Source organism: Polyergus mexicanus, unplaced genomic scaffold, assembly GCF_030449975.1.
Source record: "Polyergus mexicanus isolate NDT 795.1 unplaced genomic scaffold, iyPolMexi1.0 SCAF_5, whole genome shotgun sequence".
In the NCBI taxonomy this organism is placed as follows: domain Eukaryota; kingdom Metazoa; phylum Arthropoda; class Insecta; order Hymenoptera; family Formicidae; genus Polyergus; species Polyergus mexicanus.
The window spans coordinates 12,303,476-12,320,587 of NW_027223325.1; the positions used below are offsets into that span (position 1 = coordinate 12,303,476).

General features: G+C 33.2%; 4 protein-coding genes across 4 annotated transcripts; 2 read left to right on the forward strand and 2 right to left on the reverse strand.

Moving 5' to 3' along the window:
* The first annotated feature begins 33 nt into the window (after window positions 1–33).
* On the forward strand, window positions 34–1,439 carry Cby (beta catenin antagonist chibby). The gene is made up of 3 exons (XM_070295966.1): window positions 34–501; window positions 632–747; window positions 919–1,439. The coding sequence occupies exons 1-3, from the start codon at window positions 318–320 to the stop codon at window positions 1,009–1,011; spliced, it is 393 nt and encodes a 130-aa protein (XP_070152067.1). The 5' UTR covers window positions 34–317; the 3' UTR covers window positions 1,012–1,439.
* Top3alpha (topoisomerase 3-alpha) lies at window positions 759–5,951 on the reverse strand. The gene is made up of 11 exons (XM_070295965.1): window positions 5,454–5,951; window positions 4,936–5,282; window positions 4,755–4,873; window positions 4,317–4,663; window positions 3,960–4,248; window positions 3,379–3,877; window positions 2,913–3,255; window positions 2,234–2,825; window positions 1,905–2,151; window positions 1,489–1,742; window positions 759–1,342 (listed from the first exon to the last, which is right to left on the reverse strand). Exons 1-11 carry the CDS (start codon window positions 5,670–5,672, stop codon window positions 1,308–1,310), a joined length of 3,291 nt encoding a protein of 1,096 aa, XP_070152066.1. The 5' UTR covers window positions 5,673–5,951; the 3' UTR covers window positions 759–1,307.
* Window positions 5,952–6,381: 430 nt separating this feature from the next.
* Window positions 6,382–11,934, forward strand: March6 (membrane-associated ring finger (C3HC4) 6). The gene is made up of 7 exons (XM_070295431.1): window positions 6,382–6,499; window positions 7,234–7,680; window positions 7,771–8,095; window positions 8,200–8,573; window positions 8,679–9,335; window positions 9,461–9,914; window positions 10,091–11,934. The coding sequence occupies exons 2-7, from the start codon at window positions 7,294–7,296 to the stop codon at window positions 10,831–10,833; spliced, it is 2,940 nt and encodes a 979-aa protein (XP_070151532.1). The 5' UTR covers window positions 6,382–6,499; window positions 7,234–7,293; the 3' UTR covers window positions 10,834–11,934.
* Window positions 11,935–12,106: 172 nt separating this feature from the next.
* LOC138933017 (DIS3-like exonuclease 2) lies at window positions 12,107–17,018 on the reverse strand. The gene is made up of 9 exons (XM_070295432.1): window positions 16,713–17,018; window positions 16,085–16,609; window positions 15,186–15,865; window positions 14,846–15,107; window positions 14,197–14,732; window positions 13,780–14,071; window positions 13,458–13,651; window positions 13,097–13,376; window positions 12,107–12,983 (listed from the first exon to the last, which is right to left on the reverse strand). Exons 2-9 carry the CDS (start codon window positions 16,556–16,558, stop codon window positions 12,891–12,893), a joined length of 2,811 nt encoding a protein of 936 aa, XP_070151533.1. The 5' UTR covers window positions 16,559–16,609; window positions 16,713–17,018; the 3' UTR covers window positions 12,107–12,890.
* Between the last annotated feature and the right edge of the window lie 94 nt (window positions 17,019–17,112).

A 17,112-nucleotide genomic window follows, 5' to 3' on the forward strand; every position in this document is an offset into this window, starting at 1 on the left:
TATTCCTATCATGTGTTTATGCTTTTAAATTAAAAAGCGTTGTCTAGGCAACATCACGCCAAACACGATACGATTTCGTATATTTGTCCAATCGTAAAATCTATGTAGATTAAAATGTAGTGATATATCGATGTTTATCAATATTTTATAAAATCTTGTAAAATATATCTAATGTATATAGCGAATAATGTTCGCGAAGGAAAGCTTCTGTAAATCTACATTTTTTTTAACAATTGAATATAACCTTTCTGCTTCTTAATGCGAGTCACATAAAAATCTCTATTTATGTTATTTAACTTACAAAAGTGTGATACACTATGCCTCTATTCTCCAATAAATTTTCTCCGAAAAAAACACCAACGAGAAAAGCATCAGTTTTCTTAGCAAACAAAAACTTGAGCCCTAAAAGAATAGAGAAAGAACTTGGCCCCGAAGTAGGCCCTATACGTCTTCGTCTTGGAGATCAGGAAGCTGTTTTTGAGGCTGGCCTATGGATTCCAGGTGTGTGAATAATAATTTACCATTTATGTACATTTTATCCGACAGAAACTTTACTTTTTGTTCTCTGATTTTCTTGCGTATGATAAATAATCATAGATATTGTCTTAAAATCTAGTAAACTTTGTTTTAGAATCTGGCAAAGTGGGCGGTACTTTCAAAGAGAATGAAAAATTAAAGAAAGAATTGAGACGATTGGAGGAAGAGAATAACTTATTAAAACTAAAGTTTGATGTACTATTAGATATGGTAACTCTTTTTATGCTGCACTTTTGAAAAAATTATACAGTTGACATGCCTAAAATAAAAACCCACTTTTATATGAAATAATTTTATCAATATTATAGCAAAAGATACAACTAATAACAATATGTAACGATAAGTGAAATGTATTATAATAATTTGAATATTATCTTATAGCTAACGCAGACAACTGCCGAGGCTCACTCGCAAAGAGAAGAATTGGAGAGATTGAAAAATAATTTTTCTCATAATAGAAGAATCGTCACTTAGTGCTACGCATTGTTACTGACACTTAAGGAAATAAACAATTACTACAAAGCATATACATCAATTAACTCAAGTAAAGTTTGCTTAAAGAGTCAAACTATATCTTTTAGCTTTATATTTACGTGAGCTATCAAGTTCAAGAAAATGCAAGTAGTTTTAGAGATGAAAACGATGTCCGACACTGCTTTGTCATACTTTTAAGCTCTTTACAATTTCAGTTTCATTATTAACTGTACATTATATAACTGTACAACTGTGTATTTACAATACTGTATTGAAGAAAATTCTCTCATTCAGTGTCACATATTTTCTGGACATCTGTTTTTTGTATGTCCTATAAAAAGACAATTTATCATGTAAAAAAATATATATACAATTAGGATATGTAACAATAACTGGGAGAGATTATAATAAAAATATTACCATTCCGAAAAAATTAATAAATTTGATAAAATGATAAGTTCTCTATATATGCATTACCTTCAATTCCACAATTCCCGCACTTTCTCTTGCCGCCAGCGATTCTAGGCTTTTTAGGAGCGCTACCTCTTTGAGGAGCTCTGCTATTAGTTCGATTCTCTCTATTTACAGTGAAATTGTTCCAATCTGTATTTCCACGATTATCGATATCAATCTCGTCTGCCCACTTGAAAAAATTACAAGTGGAGTTCATACCTTTTGGACATCCATAAAATTGTCGTCCTTTATTGGGGCCATCTTTTTGAACCGTTAATCTAATATGCGAAAATTAATATTTTTAGCAGAGTTAAAGAGCTAATATATATATATATATATATATCGTCGATATTAATCCGGATTTCAATAAATACATCTTATTAATTATCGATATCAATTGAATCCAATCGATGGAATTTTTCCGGCCGGAGTTTACTTACTTTCGAGCGGGCTGATTACACTGGCACACAATCGTATCGTTCGTCGATGAATTTCCCCAATCATTGTTAAAGTTACTTGTGCGAGAAAAATGACCAGCATTAACATCGTTTCTATCTAGATTAGATACTCGACTCGAACTCGTTACTTCGCTCGCTGCGTTACCTCCAGATTCGGCGCTATCAGATGCCCACAAGAAAAAATCGCAGCCACTACCTTGTGGTTTAGCACATTTGTAAAACAAACGACCTAGAATTATAAAAATATCATTATTTACAACAATTTACGTGACAAATATTTATATACGCCTTCCAGAACGGCTGTCACTTACCTTTATTTGGTCCTTCTTTTCTTACTGTTAATTGAATCGCAGTCTCGTGACATTTGCACATAATCTCTGCATTATTGTCAATATTACCCCATACACTAGTTTTATTGTCTACATTGCGTGCATTTCTCGGCGCAGGTTGATCCGATGAATTGTTCAAGTTATTTGTATTAATCCAAGAAGTAGAGTTTTCTCTATTATTTGATACTGTTGTATTTCTACGAACGATATTCGGTCTATTCGGTCGAGAAACGTTAAAACTATGGTTTTGTGCGCGTCTTTCAGATATGCCAAAAGTTCTGATCGAGTCAATATTGTTATTACTTTGAACAGATCTTATATTATTAGAAATCGACTGTTGTCGTTGAGATATATGCGAAGTAGATGTACTTGAAGTAGAAGCGAAGCTCGATGTATTTCTTGTATTATTGTGAACAGTATCTGCTCTTTCAGTTTGTCTGATACAATCCTGTTTTATGTTTAATATTTCATTAAATGTGGTATCACAGCCTATACAAGTTGTATATAAGGTACCATACAAAGGTATCACATTTCTAACTAATGTGAATTTCAATTTATGAATATTTTCTGTGCACTAAAAATGTGAATCATATATTAATTGTTAATTTATTGATAAGTTGTACATGCATATTCATGCAAGATATTACCATTATTCATTTACCTGATTGCATGTTTCATTTAAAACCTCTACATCTTTTATAGCTTCTGGGAACCAAATCACATTGAGACATGTTGGATATCCCATGCAACTAATATATTTTCCTTTGCCTTGCTTTCTCTCTTTCAAAACCATATTAGAGCCGCACTTCGGACATTTGAAAATAGCGACATCTGTGACCAAAGAAAACTGTACTTGCTCGGTTTGAGTAGGTCTCTCATCAAGATACTGTGCTAAAGCATCGTCTATCATATTAGCGCGTTCCATTGCCACTTTGAACACTTCGCGATATGTGTCGATTTGATCTCGTAACACTTCATTCGGATCTTTCTGACGCTGACATATCCTATAATAATAATTGTCATAAAAATTTTTTTGTATATATATTTTGGAATATGGTAGAGAGAAAAAAGAAAGAGGGAAAAGAGAATTATCTAATCATACACAGAATTGTCGTTAATCGCCTTACGATTTTAAATCTTTTTCTAAACTGGCACGCAAATGTGGTTTAGACATTTGGAATCCCATATTGTCGTATCCCATGACCAAACCAATTCCCAACTTGCCCGGCATGAAATGTTGATTATCTGTTAAGCCTACATATTGTCTGGATTTAATGGTGTCGATGTGTTCGGCGTGAGTGGCGTCTGTGCCAATGCCGTGTTTATCCATCAGCGCGATTAATTCGGCTTCAGTCAGCAAGTTCGGCGCTGAAGTTTTTTCTTCCACCATGTCTATGCTGGTTGGTCTGAAAACTTGCCTTTGCTCATAAGAATGAATCTGCTTATCGTTCCATTTATCGTATATATACACGTCAAGATAATTCCTTGCTATGATTTCCAACCCGTTAGCCGTGAATTTTTCTCCCGCTATATCGATTTCCACCGTTGTTTCGCGGCCTTCCGCATTCTTTGATAGACAAGCTAGAAAATGTCGAACTACAAATTCGTAGATTCTTGCTTCGTTTCCTGTTAATAAATTACAATTAATATAATTAATAACACGATCGATTTAATATTGGATAAAAGAATAAATATCTTGAGAACAAACCTTGCAAATTGTTAGTGTATTTGGTGGGATGGATAGGAGGATGCGCTTGATCAGTCTTCTTTCCTTGCCTGGGAGTTATCCCAGATTCCAATAAACCTCGTGCAAAATCACCCCATGTCTGATGGTTTACTTGTTGTTCTACTAATGGTACCAGATTTAATTCTTTTGGAAATATATTAGTTTCGGTGCGTGGGTAACTAATGAGACCTTGAATATACAATTTCTCTGCTATTCTCATAGTCTCTTTTGCGTTTAGCCGCAATTTACGAGAGCCTTGTTTCTCTAATTCCTGTAAATAGATGATTTTTGAACTAAAATGATAAACTTCTCTTCCAATATGATAACTCAATTACTTACAATGGTATCCAGGGGTAAAGGTCTCCATTTGCTTTTTGGTTTGCATGTTACTTTTTCCACTGTAGCTTCCGGCCGTTCCAAACACATATCCAAAAAAATCTGGCAAGGCATCTTCTCAAATAATCTTACTCTGGCCCATCTGAATTCTATCGATACTCCATCGCGATCGTCTATTACCTTTATCTTCCAGTATGGCTCAGACTTGAATCGATCGATGGCTAGAAACCTTTCAACAACAAATCCAAGCGTCGGAAACTGACAGCTTCCATAACTGATAAGCATATCTCTGAGAGTATTGGGAAACACTTTCTGCAACCTTAAGGTCTGAAACCTCGTGAATGCAGCACCTATCAACATGTTAAAAGATTCATATATAGGGGTTACAACTTACATTATGAATCCAATTAACAATATAATCCTGATTAACAAAATCAGTACCAATTCTTAAATCTAATTCGCTTCTTACATCTACAGCATCACTTATCGCCTTATCTGGCTCCCCTAAAGTTGACAGAGCTCTTTCGATAGATTGTTTTGTAATTTCTGAGAATTTTGCCCTGAAATGTAATAAGCTTGTAAACATTATCATAGATCTATAAAAAAACATGTTTCTAATTACCTGTATACACGAATATTTGGCTTGATCGCTTGACAGACCTGTATAATTTCAAAACCTATATTTTCCCCTTCTCTATCACAATCCGTCCAAATAATCAATGCATTACAAGATTGTATTTCTCGCTCCAGGGTTTTCTTAATCTTTATATAACTTTCTTCCGAGCACTGTTTGGATACTGGAGCATCGAATAAGCTTAGCGGATGACAGCCTTGCCATTTACGATAAGCTCCTATAAATTCGTAGCCTAATAAGTGGCCGGATACAGATGTCATCACCATTTGACAGTTTTGGCCCCATAATTGTATATTAAATTCAAAAATTTTATTATATACAGACAAGCCTTCCCTCTATAAAAAAAAGGGGGGAAAAAATAGAAACAGTAATTAAATAATACATTCGTCATCTAATGCATTTGTAAAATAAATATATAATCAAACAAAGCATAAAAAATAACATAGAAACAATATAATAAAAAATTCTATAATTGATAGAATACTGTGTAATATATAACTGTTTACCTTTCTGTTTGTACCGTGTGATAAATAAGCAGCGATACTCTTAGCAGCGTCATGCTTCTCAGCAACGTTGAGAACTTTCATATTACACTTTGAACAGTATCGGCTTATCGAATAAGAGACATTTGTAAATTTGGACAGATTATTGGCTGTGCTTTTAAATGTCAGATTATAAAATATTGTACAATTTAACAGGATATTATGCAATTTGAGAAAGGCCATAACACAACTTCCGACATTGTCGATAATTTTCAGTTGAAAATTTATAAATTAATTTAAAGTTCAATACTTTGAAACACGATGTAAATACGATGTTGACAATCAATTTTCTTAATTAATTATATAATCGGAATAAATATGATATCTGAGGAAAATAAAAACGTCTTTCCGATAAGAGATTGAATTCGCCCCAAAATTAGATTTTTCTAAAGTATGCAGTCTGGTAAATATCTGATAAATCTTCCGCTGTCCGCTATTTCTGAATCCCTGAAAGTACACATGTTGTCAACGAGTTGAAACGACGAATTTATTAAACACGCTGATTGGCTATCCCCCAATAGGGACTTTAGAAATTTTCTATTACAGCCAATCAGTATGTTCAATAAACTTTTTCTCATACAAAAAAAAAATGACCCGACACGATAATAAAATCAAATAAAATAACATGAAATTCTCGTATAAAAATCTTTCGTAATGCTAGAAGAAACAAACCTTATATCTATTAATATCAGATTTATTAATTTAGTTCGGTAAGCATTGGGAGACGGCAAAATTGGCTGTTGCGTCGGAAATTTTCATTTATTTTGAATATTCCCGATCTTTTTTTTTTAATTAGTTGACATCCTGACATCTTGTATTCAAAACACGCCGCATTTCAAATGCTTTTCAGGGACTTTTACATTTTGCAAGTTTCGAAACATGTCGAACGCGAACTAGAAAGAAATGGAAACTGGAACACTGGAAGTAGCAGTAGCGAGCAGTAGCATTTTTTACAATATTTTGCATAACAATTTTCGATTTGATTGATTTGTGTTTTTATTCGAGAACACGTAAGTATAGAGAGTATCGTATCGCATTATTTAAACGAAGAGCAGAGATCTTTCGCGCGAGAAATTAACGTACGTACTGGATAATGTGATCTCTATTTTGTAAATCTTCTATTTTTTTCCACGGTCAATATGATCAAACAATTTACGAAATATAGCTTCGTAATATCGGATATGAATTGTAATTGCTAATGGCGTGATTATGCTCAACGATTGTACGTGTTATTTCCTATGTGCATAAAGATTTCACATGTGTCATTGAGCGACTGTTATGTCATATCGCATTAAGCTGATCGTCCTTTTTTCGCCTTAAAATTGCAGATGTAAATACGCAATTATGTCGTTACTTCATTCATATATGTATGCAGATGTGATTTAAAATTATGTTACACTATTATATTAAACTATTTTTTTCTGATTATAAGCTCGTAATTCGACTTTTGAGATTTATTTTTCTTTCCATGTGCGAATATGAGCCACACCACGTACATCTATCTTTTAAAATCCTTTTTCGAATGATTTAAATTTTCATTGAGAAGTCGGGGAAAAAATATGCTTGTGTTTCATAAATAAGTAGTGCCGATGTCATGTCTTATTTTATGTAAAATCCTCTTCTGAGAAATATCACAAGATAGGATATTACAATTGTGTATATTTTTTATATTATTATCATTTTGGTTTATACGATTATCCGTGCAAAAGTATACAAATTCATACCTTATGTGTTCTGTTTTCAGCGATAAAAGATCACTTCTAATTTCCTACTCGTGATACGTATTTTTTTCCCAATACCAAACATGACGGAGGACATGTTGGGTGCAGATATTTGCAGGGTCTGTCGATCCGAAGGCCTTGCAGACAGACCTTTGTTTCATCCTTGCATTTGCACGGGTAGTATCAAGTGGATACATCAAGAGTGTCTGGTCCAATGGATGCGTTATTCGCGTAAAGAGTACTGCGAACTCTGCGGCTATCGCTTCTCGTTTACGCCTATATATAGTCCAGACATGCCGCGCCGTTTACCGCTAAGAGATGTTGTAGGTGGTTTATTTTCAAGTATTGTCACCGCTGTCAAGTACTGGTTACATTATACACTAGTGGCGATTGCATGGCTAGGAATTGTTCCTTTAACTGCGTGCCGCACATACAGAGCTCTTTTTAGCGGTCCTCTTGATTTAGTTCGAGTAAGTGATAAATATGTATAAACTGATCGTAATATTTTTAATATCGAAAGGAAAAGATTTATAAGCTCATCGATAACTTTGTGTTTGCAGATAATGTCGTTACCGATGGATATGCTCTCCACTGAAAATATATCATCGGACGTATTTCATGGTTGTTTTGTAGTTACTTGCACTTTATTTGCGTTTATCGGCTTGGTATGGTTACGCGAACAAATTTTACACGCGGGTGGTCCTGACTGGCTCGAAAGAGACAATGTGCAGTTGCCCCCAGTCGACAATCCACCGCAAGCAAATGCACAACAGCCGCAGCAACCTCAAGAACAACGTGCTATGCCGCAAGAAGTTCAAGACAACAATAATGTCCCTCCTTTTGTTGATCCACCTATTCCGCAAGAGGGAGAGTTACGTAATGAAGGTATTTCACAATAAACGTGTTTCATATTTGTGAAAGTGGCAAAAATATACAGAATATAGCATGATCAGTGATTTTTTTTTTTATTTGAATTGGAACATCTATAGATCAGCGTCCTGCGTATCAAGAAGTGGCAGAAAACTTGATTAATAATCCACGAATTGGCGAACCCGAAGATCTAATGAGAGATGTACAAGCACCAATTCCTCCTGCACCACCTCTTCCAATTAGAGATGAACTTGGTGCAGACGGCGCACAAGTGAATGCAGCAGGTGGTGAACGTTGGGCGAGAGGGCACGCGGTACAAGCACATGTGGTAGGACAAGCACAGGGTGAAGCCGAGGAAGCAAATTGGAATCCTATGGAGTGGGATAGACCTGCTGAGGAACTAACATGGGAACGTCTCTTAGGATTGGATGGGTCCCTAGTCTTTCTCGAACATGTCTTCTGGGTTGTATCCCTAAATACATTATTTATCATGGTGAGTTTATTTATTTCATAAGAATAATTTTACCTTGTTCATTTCTTTTTTACTTACGCTGCGTGTACACAAATATATATATATATATAATATTTTTTTTTACAGGTATTTGCTTTCTGTCCCTATCATATCGGTCATTCCACGATAGCGAGTTTAGGATTGCAAGAACACGCGGCGGCGTCACACTTTGAAGGTTTGGTGACAACGTTGTGTGGTTATTGCGTTATCGGAGTTTGCTTAGTGGTCCTCCATACTCTTGCCGCTCTGTTAGGCTTTCAGCGTTCCCAGCGAATCTTAGGGCTTTGCTACGTTATCGTCAAAGTTTCTTTACTCTCTGTCGTGGAGATCGGCGTACTTCCATTAGTTTGCGGCTGGTGGTTGGATATTTGCTCGTTGGCGATGTTTGACGCCACACTTCGAGATCGAGAATCCTCGTTCAGACTCGCTCCTGGTACATCTATGTTCATTCATTGGCTGGTGGGAATGATTTATATATATTACTTCGCGTCATTCATCCTTCTCTTACGCGAAGTTTTGCGACCCGGAGTTCTCTGGTTTCTGCGAAATCTGAACGATCCTGATTTCTCTCCTATACAAGAAATGATACATCTTCCCATACTGCGACATGTACGGCGACTAGTCGCGTCCGCGATCATATTTGGCACAGCGATTTTACTCATGTTGTGGCTGCCTGTGAAAATTCTGCGATGGGCTTGGCCAGGATTTTTACCCTACACCGTGACTGTACAAAGTGAAGCTCAGGTAAGAAAAAAAGTACAGCAATCACATTATTTTATCTTAATCCTTATAATGGCTATTCTTATGTGAAGTATATGTATATGCAAATTAAATGTGTGTATATACATGCATGGTTCTTTAAATTATAGGTCAGCGAACTTTCATTGGAACTGCTTCTACTGCAAGTGATCCTTCCCGCGTTATTAGAACAATCGCATACGCGCACATGGTTAAAGGCTCTAGTAAGAGCGTGGTGCCGCGTGGTAGCGTGGATGCTAGATCTGCAGTCATACTTGTTGCGTGATCAGGCGGATGATCCGGGATTAGCAGTCATCGAGGAACCACAACATCCGGACTTGGGCGCTGCGCATCAAGCGTTATTACAACGAGAAGGACCTACGGGATTTCAACCTTACACCAGACCACGGTGGTTTCCCGCGCGATTGGTCGGGCTTTTGTTCTGCGTTTGCGTATCGCTCGTGGTCGCCAGTCTAGTCGCTATGACGCTACCCGTATGGCTTGGACGTAGAGTGATGGCATTATGGATGGTAGGGGCACCTGCTCCGTCGCCGCCTGTTTTGCCACCTGCGGTGACCGGTTCCGGTAAGTCATTTACAAATTATTCCGTTCCGATATTGTTATATCCCTTCTTATACACAGAGAGTTTTATATATATATATATATATATATATATATATAAAGAAAATATTGCGAAAATGTACATATTTTTGATGATTTTCATTATATATTTTATGTTGCTTTTACTGTTTTACTTTTAGACGGTGGTGATACTGTAGGCCCTCTCTCTGGAAGAGTACACGAAGTGTATACGATAGCGTGTGGAACATATGTATGTTGGGCCGCGGCGCGAGGCTTAGCTCTGGCCTTCTCCTGGTTGCCTCGTGGCCGCAGAGCCATCATAGACCGAATTAAACACTGGGCGATCTTGGGCGTCAAGGCCTCAGTGGCATTCGTACTGCTTGTCGGTGTCATACCGCTTTTATTCGGTCTTCTTCTCGAGTTAGTGGTGGTGGTTCCGTTGCGCGTTCCGTTGGAGCAAAATCCCATTCTATTTATCTGGCAAGATTGGGCCTTGGGTGTACTGTACACGAAAATAGCTACTGCTGTGACGATGATGGGGCCCGATTGGCGAATACGTCTCGCTATCGAGCGGGCGTACAACGACGGGATAAGGGAAATGGATCTGAAATTTGTCGTCAAGGAATTAGCAGCTCCCGTTATATGTTGCTTCGGCCTTGCCCTCGCGATTCCTTATGCCGTGGCCTACGGAATAATTCCACTTTTCGTAACCAATCTGCAGACCCAGATCCTCATTGCCAGACGTTTATATCCTTTTCTTCTTTTAGTGAATCTGATCTGTATAGTGATCTATTTTCAGATACGCCAATTTAAGAAGCTGTACGAGCATATTAAGAACGACAAATATCTCGTAGGGCAAAGGCTCGTCAACTACGAACATCGTAACAAATCGCAACAACATCAATCACAGAGGTCGAGCTAACAACATCAGTAATATTATACAAAACATGAATTATGGTGGAAGATGAATTTTAGGATTAGCTTCGTGTACATTCTTTAACAACTACTTATGATCAATAATTTATATTATAATCATGAGATTTTATTTTTAATATTATAATTTATTGATGTAAAGCGATACTGAATAAATCAAAAAGACTGTTATCCAGTGTATCGCTCCTCATTTTGATGCTTCGCAGTTTCAATACCATGCGAATTTCAATTATCTTATATGATAAATTTTATTATCTTAATTTATAAATAATGAGTGTGATTTAAATCGCACTATTTATGGTTAGAATTAAAATAAATGGATGTTGAGAAAACAACATACCATTTTATTCTTTACTAGATAGTTACAAAATTCTGATATAGTAGCATGTCTATTCTGTAATTTCTCGGCAATAATATAAATATCACTATCCTCAATGTGTTATTAGATAGGTAACATATAACATGTACACTGCATAAAGCATATAATAACGATATTAGAGAGTTGGGGAATTACAGAATAAACATACAAAACATATAAAACAATACTACAAACATAAGCCGCCTCTGTATTAAGTATACAGAATATAATAAAATCTGTCAAGAACTTTTTGGAGCTTGGATTAATAAAAAAAGAAATGTATGAAAGTACATTGTTGTCATTGTTATGTACAATAGTAATGTAGGATAACTTTTCAATCTTATGTTTTGGAATTTATATTAGTTTGTAATGTACAAACGCACATATATATATTAAAAGACTATCCATAATTGTAGAAAAAATTTTTTTGGATATATTTCTCATGAAATCAAAAATATTTCTTTTATGAGTTTAAACACTTGTGCGAAAATTAAAGTTTTGTATATATAAGTTACAATATTTCTCATATTGTTCATGTGTGAAGATTATTCAAAGTATTTATATGTGAATCGCATGTAGGTACTCTATGAAACGATATGTGTATATGGTACATGTCATATTTACAATAAACTAATATTTTGTGACAAACTGATATGCAGTGTGCAATAAAACACATCTTGTTAATTTACAAGGGAATTGGAATTGTAAAATGTTAACATATTTTTATGTAGACGCATAAGATTTTTATTAATCATATTTGGATATATTCTGTATAATAAAATTCATAATTCACTAAAAATATATCACATTTAATAATCACTCAATAAGCTTGCTAAAATGTTTTATTATTAATTATAATATGCAAACATATATGTAAAATAGTATAAAAATATTTTGATCTTATTGTATTGGAAGGATCAAGTCATAAAAGTTGAAAATGTAATATCTTCTTTAAAAATTTGTAATTGTCAAGAATAAATTGCAGATTTTTTTATTTTTATAAATGTTATCATAAATTTGAAAGTGTAATATTTTATTTAAAAATTTATAATTGTCAAGAGTAAATTGTAGATTTTTTATCTTTATAAATGTCTATCACATTAAAAATACAGTATTTTATAATAATAATAATTTTTTAGATATCAAATATTAATAAATTAGTATTATTTAATTAGTATATAATTAATTTAATAATATTTGATATTAAAAGAATATTTACACAAATACAAAAAAAAAATATATGTATATATATATATATATACATTTTTTTTAAATATGTAGAAATTACTATTATTATGACAAAATATACATAATTTTTCAATAATATTTTTCACTATATATTATCATAACAATACAAAAAATTTTTTTATAGAGGTGCATAAGATGTTTATTTTTAGTAATTCATTAAAAATTTATCTTGTGATTCTTAATGCAGTGACAATCATGAATTCTTATATTTTCTGTGCTTTCTATACTTTGAATAACTATATGCACATGTAATCTGTGATCTTCCAAATTTGTCGATTTAATATAATTTCAATGATACATACACAGATACCTTACTTTATGTATATATTATTAGAAAATTTATCGTCATTGTAATAATTCTATGATATAAATATCATGCAGTCAATGATATAAAATCAATTATATAAAAAAAATTATATGAATATATTAATTTTCGTCTATTACTGTGGCGGTGGCAAAAGAGTTGCTTTTAAGCGCAATTCTTCTTTCATTTTCTCTACTCGTACATGTACCAAACTGAATAAATTGATCTCCTAAAAATTAAATAATATATATTAATATAAAATTATTATTATTATTATCATCATTATTATTAATTATTATAAAATTATATTAAATGCATATTTTAAATATGATATAGTTGTACCTGTTCAATGGAAGGTTTTTTCCATTTAACAATTATAGTTGGTACATAATTCACTACATATTCTACTGTGACAGTATATTCCATTTCTTTACGGTCTATTTTCAATTTTATGCCAGTATCACAGAGAATAACTTCTATTCCTTCTTCCTTCACATACAATACAGTAGCTAAAGTTTCAAAACCATCTGCAAGACCCACCATATATGCAAAGAATAATTCTATGCTCTGTTCTTGCACTAGTTTTGCACTGTACTTCTTTATATTGCAATTGGCTGCAAGCCTGTTGCAAATTGAAAATGAAACTTGTTAAAGTAAACTGTGTACAATTCTTCCCCATTGTTGTATCGTATTATAAACATACTTTGAACACAACTTAGCTGTCCATTCCTTTGATAAAGATTTATCTTTTATTGCTGCATAAAGCAAACGATGAACTATACAATCGGAATATCTACGAATAGGAGAGGTAAAGTGTGTGTAAAGCGGCACATTTAATGCGTAATGTCTCAAATCTTGCAATGAAGAAATGGTAGACGTACATATGTATTCCGCACGCTAAAATTTTCAATATCTTAGAATTATTATATTTTTCTCTCCTGTTTCTCTTACTTTTTGTTACATAAGAACAATTTATAAATTACATAGATAATTTAAAAAATATTAATATCTATAAAAACTTTTACCGTCATAGATTTTGAACACAAATTTATGATAACCATCATAATGTATTTCATAGAACTATTAACTATTAAGGTAGCATTATATTCTGGATCGTAGCGACGTATGCTGGCCTGTAAGCTTTTAGCTGTTTCGCCATTCAAATGAATTCCATATTTTTGCAATGTATCACAAACTGTATTAAGAGAATATTTGGACGGATCTCTATGAATACGTAATAAAGCCGTTTCAGGAATTGCAGTATACAATTTTACAGCAACTGTTATATTTGCTAGCAGCATAAATTCTTCTATAAGACTGAAATAATATATACATTCAAATAATTAAACTGATAATTTAAAAACCGAGATATTTTCTTTCTAAATATATAATGCAATGTAAACATAATTTAATAAAAATATATAAATGAGTGGAAACTGCACCTGTTACTGTCTTTCTTTTTCTCTAGACAATAATTTACAGGCATTGGGATTTTGTGTTCTTGATTGAGCATGGTATCCATACATATCTGTAATTTTGGTTGATCTAACCTGAGTGCACCGTTTTCGAATCGTTTATTTCGCAATTGATTGGATAATTTAAATAAATTATTCACTATATTGGACAATGACGACATTGTATAATTTCCTTTTATATCGAGAAAATCTTTGAATTGACTCTTTCCTGGATTTTCAATCATGGCTTGAACCATGTCATAGGACATTTGACAACATGATCTTATTACTGTTTTTGCAAAACGATGTTTCACAATTTCAGCATCTGATGTCATTTCCCAGATTATGGAAAAAGCTAATTTATCTTTACCAGCTGATAAAGAACAAATTTGACAGAGTTTTTCAGGTAACATGTGGTAAGTGGTATGTGGCAAATAAATGCTAGTAGCTCGTTTAGAAACTTCCATGTCTAGAGGGGAAAAAATTTTTAGATAGTGTGTAACATCCGATATATGTACTCCAACCTGAAATTAATAAAACATATATATAAATATCTATACCTAGAGACATAATACACATAGTAAGCTTATCGATTAATGCATTCTATATGTTATGTAAATCTAACAAATACAATTACTTCATAGTTTCCATTGTCCAAGACTTTACAAGAAATAGCATCATCCATATCAATAGCTGTTGCAGGATCTATCGTGAAAATACATTCATGCCTCCAATCTTCCCTATCCTTTATATCAGCATCTGTTAAAATATGATCACTACCTGGCAGTTCTTCCAATAACTCTTTTCGATATGGTGATACATCTAAATTATGTCCAAGTATTAATGCTTGTAATTCTGCTTCTAATTCACCAGTTTCACCGACTACCGAAAGAATTCGTCTGCATATAAATAAAGTATATGCTATACAAATATATTATGTACAAAAGATCCTTCAAACTTGCTTAATGCAGACCTACCCAGATGCATATAACTGTTCCCAGGAATCGATATTAACAAGAAACATCATATTCTTGTAAAGCTCAGGTTGGCTATTATATAAAGATGGTATCGATTCAAGAACTACTAGTGGTATTCTTTGATCTTTTGGATGAAACAGTACAAGGGAATCTTTTTTTCTCAAGTATCCAATTGCTCTTCTTGAATGTACTTTCTCTAATATACAAACAACTTTACCAGTTTTTTGTATTTGTCCATCGGGAAATTTATACCAATATTTTTCAAGATTTACATGTGCTACAACTAAATCTCCATTAAAAGCACGATTTCTGTTATGGGTACCAATAATTAACAAATCGCGCTCTTCATCATTTTCCATACGTACATAAGCATATTTACAAGAAGTAGGATTCACACGAAGATTTCCTTTTACATATTGTACATTGTTAAAAGTTTGCTTTTTCAAAATTTTCTTCATTTTTGATAAAGATATATAATCTGAAAATATTTGCTTTGTTTTCAATGTTTTCTGCGGGTTTTTTTCTTTTTGTACTGTCTTGCTTTTTATAATTTCCTTGCTCTTATAATAATGTTCCTTTGATATATTATCCGTACTTGATTCATTTATTATTGTCGTTACTTGTGTTTTTGTTTCATTTTTCTTCCAACATTTCCTTATCAATTTATTATGCATGTTGGCCTAGCAGAAAAATATATAATCGTTCTTGTATAAAATTGGAGTTTTATGAAAGTTATTATAGAATATATAGCAAAAAGAAAAAGAGAAGAATAGTAAACTAATATTGTATTATATGTATTATATAAAATAGTTATATAAGCAAGATTAATATATACAACATATGTATGTCAGAAATGAAAAAAAAAATTATAAAAAATATTTTCTGTATACATATCCAACCTGATCTGTAACTAAACTATTAGGATTCCATTTGTCGTCAGTAGATATCAAAATACCATCATCTTTTCTTTTTGTTTTCATAAATATATTTTTACATTGCACAGTATTAGGATGATTTATAGCTTTTGACGTAGAACTCAAAGAGACTTGCGACATATTTCCATGTTGTGTCAAATCTTTCATATTATCTTGTACAGCTACCGAAAAATTGGATGCAGCTTGTGCCCCATTTTCATCTGCTGAAATCTTATTGTACCTTGTATCTTTCCGTCTCATCGATTGGAGATTGGGAGACACTTTGAGTTTATTCGCAAACTGTGCGGCAATTTTCACTAATTCATTATTTTGAATAACAAATGTTTCGTCTGATAAGGAATCTAACCATAAATGCGTAATGCTGTGATATTTTTTACGACGAGATGAAAGTCGCATTTTTTGCATTTTATTAGCTTTCAACAATGAATGTATAGGCATGATGACGTAGAGTAGTTGGCGATAGCAATGATATAAAGATTACAGCCGTATCTAATGCGAGAAATACAATTAAGAAAGATTGTAATTTTTTTCACAGATATACACAAATATATTAAGATTAGTATAAGTAAAACACTGAAAAAATCAAACGTACATTTCCACCGTTAAAAAGCAAACGTCGACATGTGGTGGTATCTGTTATCTGTATTAGATCGCGATTGAGGAAAAAGAAATAAATTCACATATTATACACGATAACGGATATTCTGGGAAAATTTTGGTTAGATCGAAATAAGACATCATCTTGGCCATTTTCATGTGAGTCTAACAATAATCGCAATCGCGACAAAAGGTCTGTTCATTTTGCTTGCGTTTTGTATACTCGGATCTTACATTTTTTTAAAATTTATAAACATATAATATATAGGCGGAGCTTCTTCTGAAATTATATTCCAACATAAAAATTTTCGCTGACAAATGAGCTTTATGTATGTACATACATCATACATCATACATATACATATGTATGTAGTAGCTAGTAATATATATATGTA

Coding starts and splice junctions, on each gene's coding strand:
- Cby (XM_070295966.1), top strand. CDS start 318: ATGCCTCTATTCTCCAATAAATTTTCTCCGAAAAAAACACCAACGAGA. Junction 502..631: donor GGCTGGCCTATGGATTCCAG/GTGTGTGAATAA, acceptor ACTTTGTTTTAG/AATCTGGCAAAGTGGGCGGT. Junction 748..918: donor TTGATGTACTATTAGATATG/GTAACTCTTTTT, acceptor ATTATCTTATAG/CTAACGCAGACAACTGCCGA.
- Top3alpha (XM_070295965.1), bottom strand. CDS start 5,672: ATGGCCTTTCTCAAATTGCATAATATCCTGTTAAATTGTACAATATTT. Junction 5,283..5,453: donor CACACGGTACAAACAGAAAG/GTAAACAGTTAT, acceptor TTTTTTTTATAG/AGGGAAGGCTTGTCTGTATA. Junction 4,664..4,754: donor CGAATTAGATTTAAGAATTG/GTACTGATTTTG, acceptor ACATGTTGATAG/GTGCTGCATTCACGAGGTTT.
- March6 (XM_070295431.1), top strand. CDS start 7,294: ATGACGGAGGACATGTTGGGTGCAGATATTTGCAGGGTCTGTCGATCC. Junction 7,681..7,770: donor GTCCTCTTGATTTAGTTCGA/GTAAGTGATAAA, acceptor TTGTGTTTGCAG/ATAATGTCGTTACCGATGGA. Junction 8,096..8,199: donor GGGAGAGTTACGTAATGAAG/GTATTTCACAAT, acceptor GAACATCTATAG/ATCAGCGTCCTGCGTATCAA.
- LOC138933017 (XM_070295432.1), bottom strand. CDS start 16,558: ATGCCTATACATTCATTGTTGAAAGCTAATAAAATGCAAAAAATGCGA. Junction 13,377..13,457: donor ACAGCTAAGTTGTGTTCAAA/GTATGTTTATAA, acceptor AATTTGCAACAG/GCTTGCAGCCAATTGCAATA. Junction 12,984..13,096: donor AAAAACCTTCCATTGAACAG/GTACAACTATAT, acceptor TTTAATTTTTAG/GAGATCAATTTATTCAGTTT.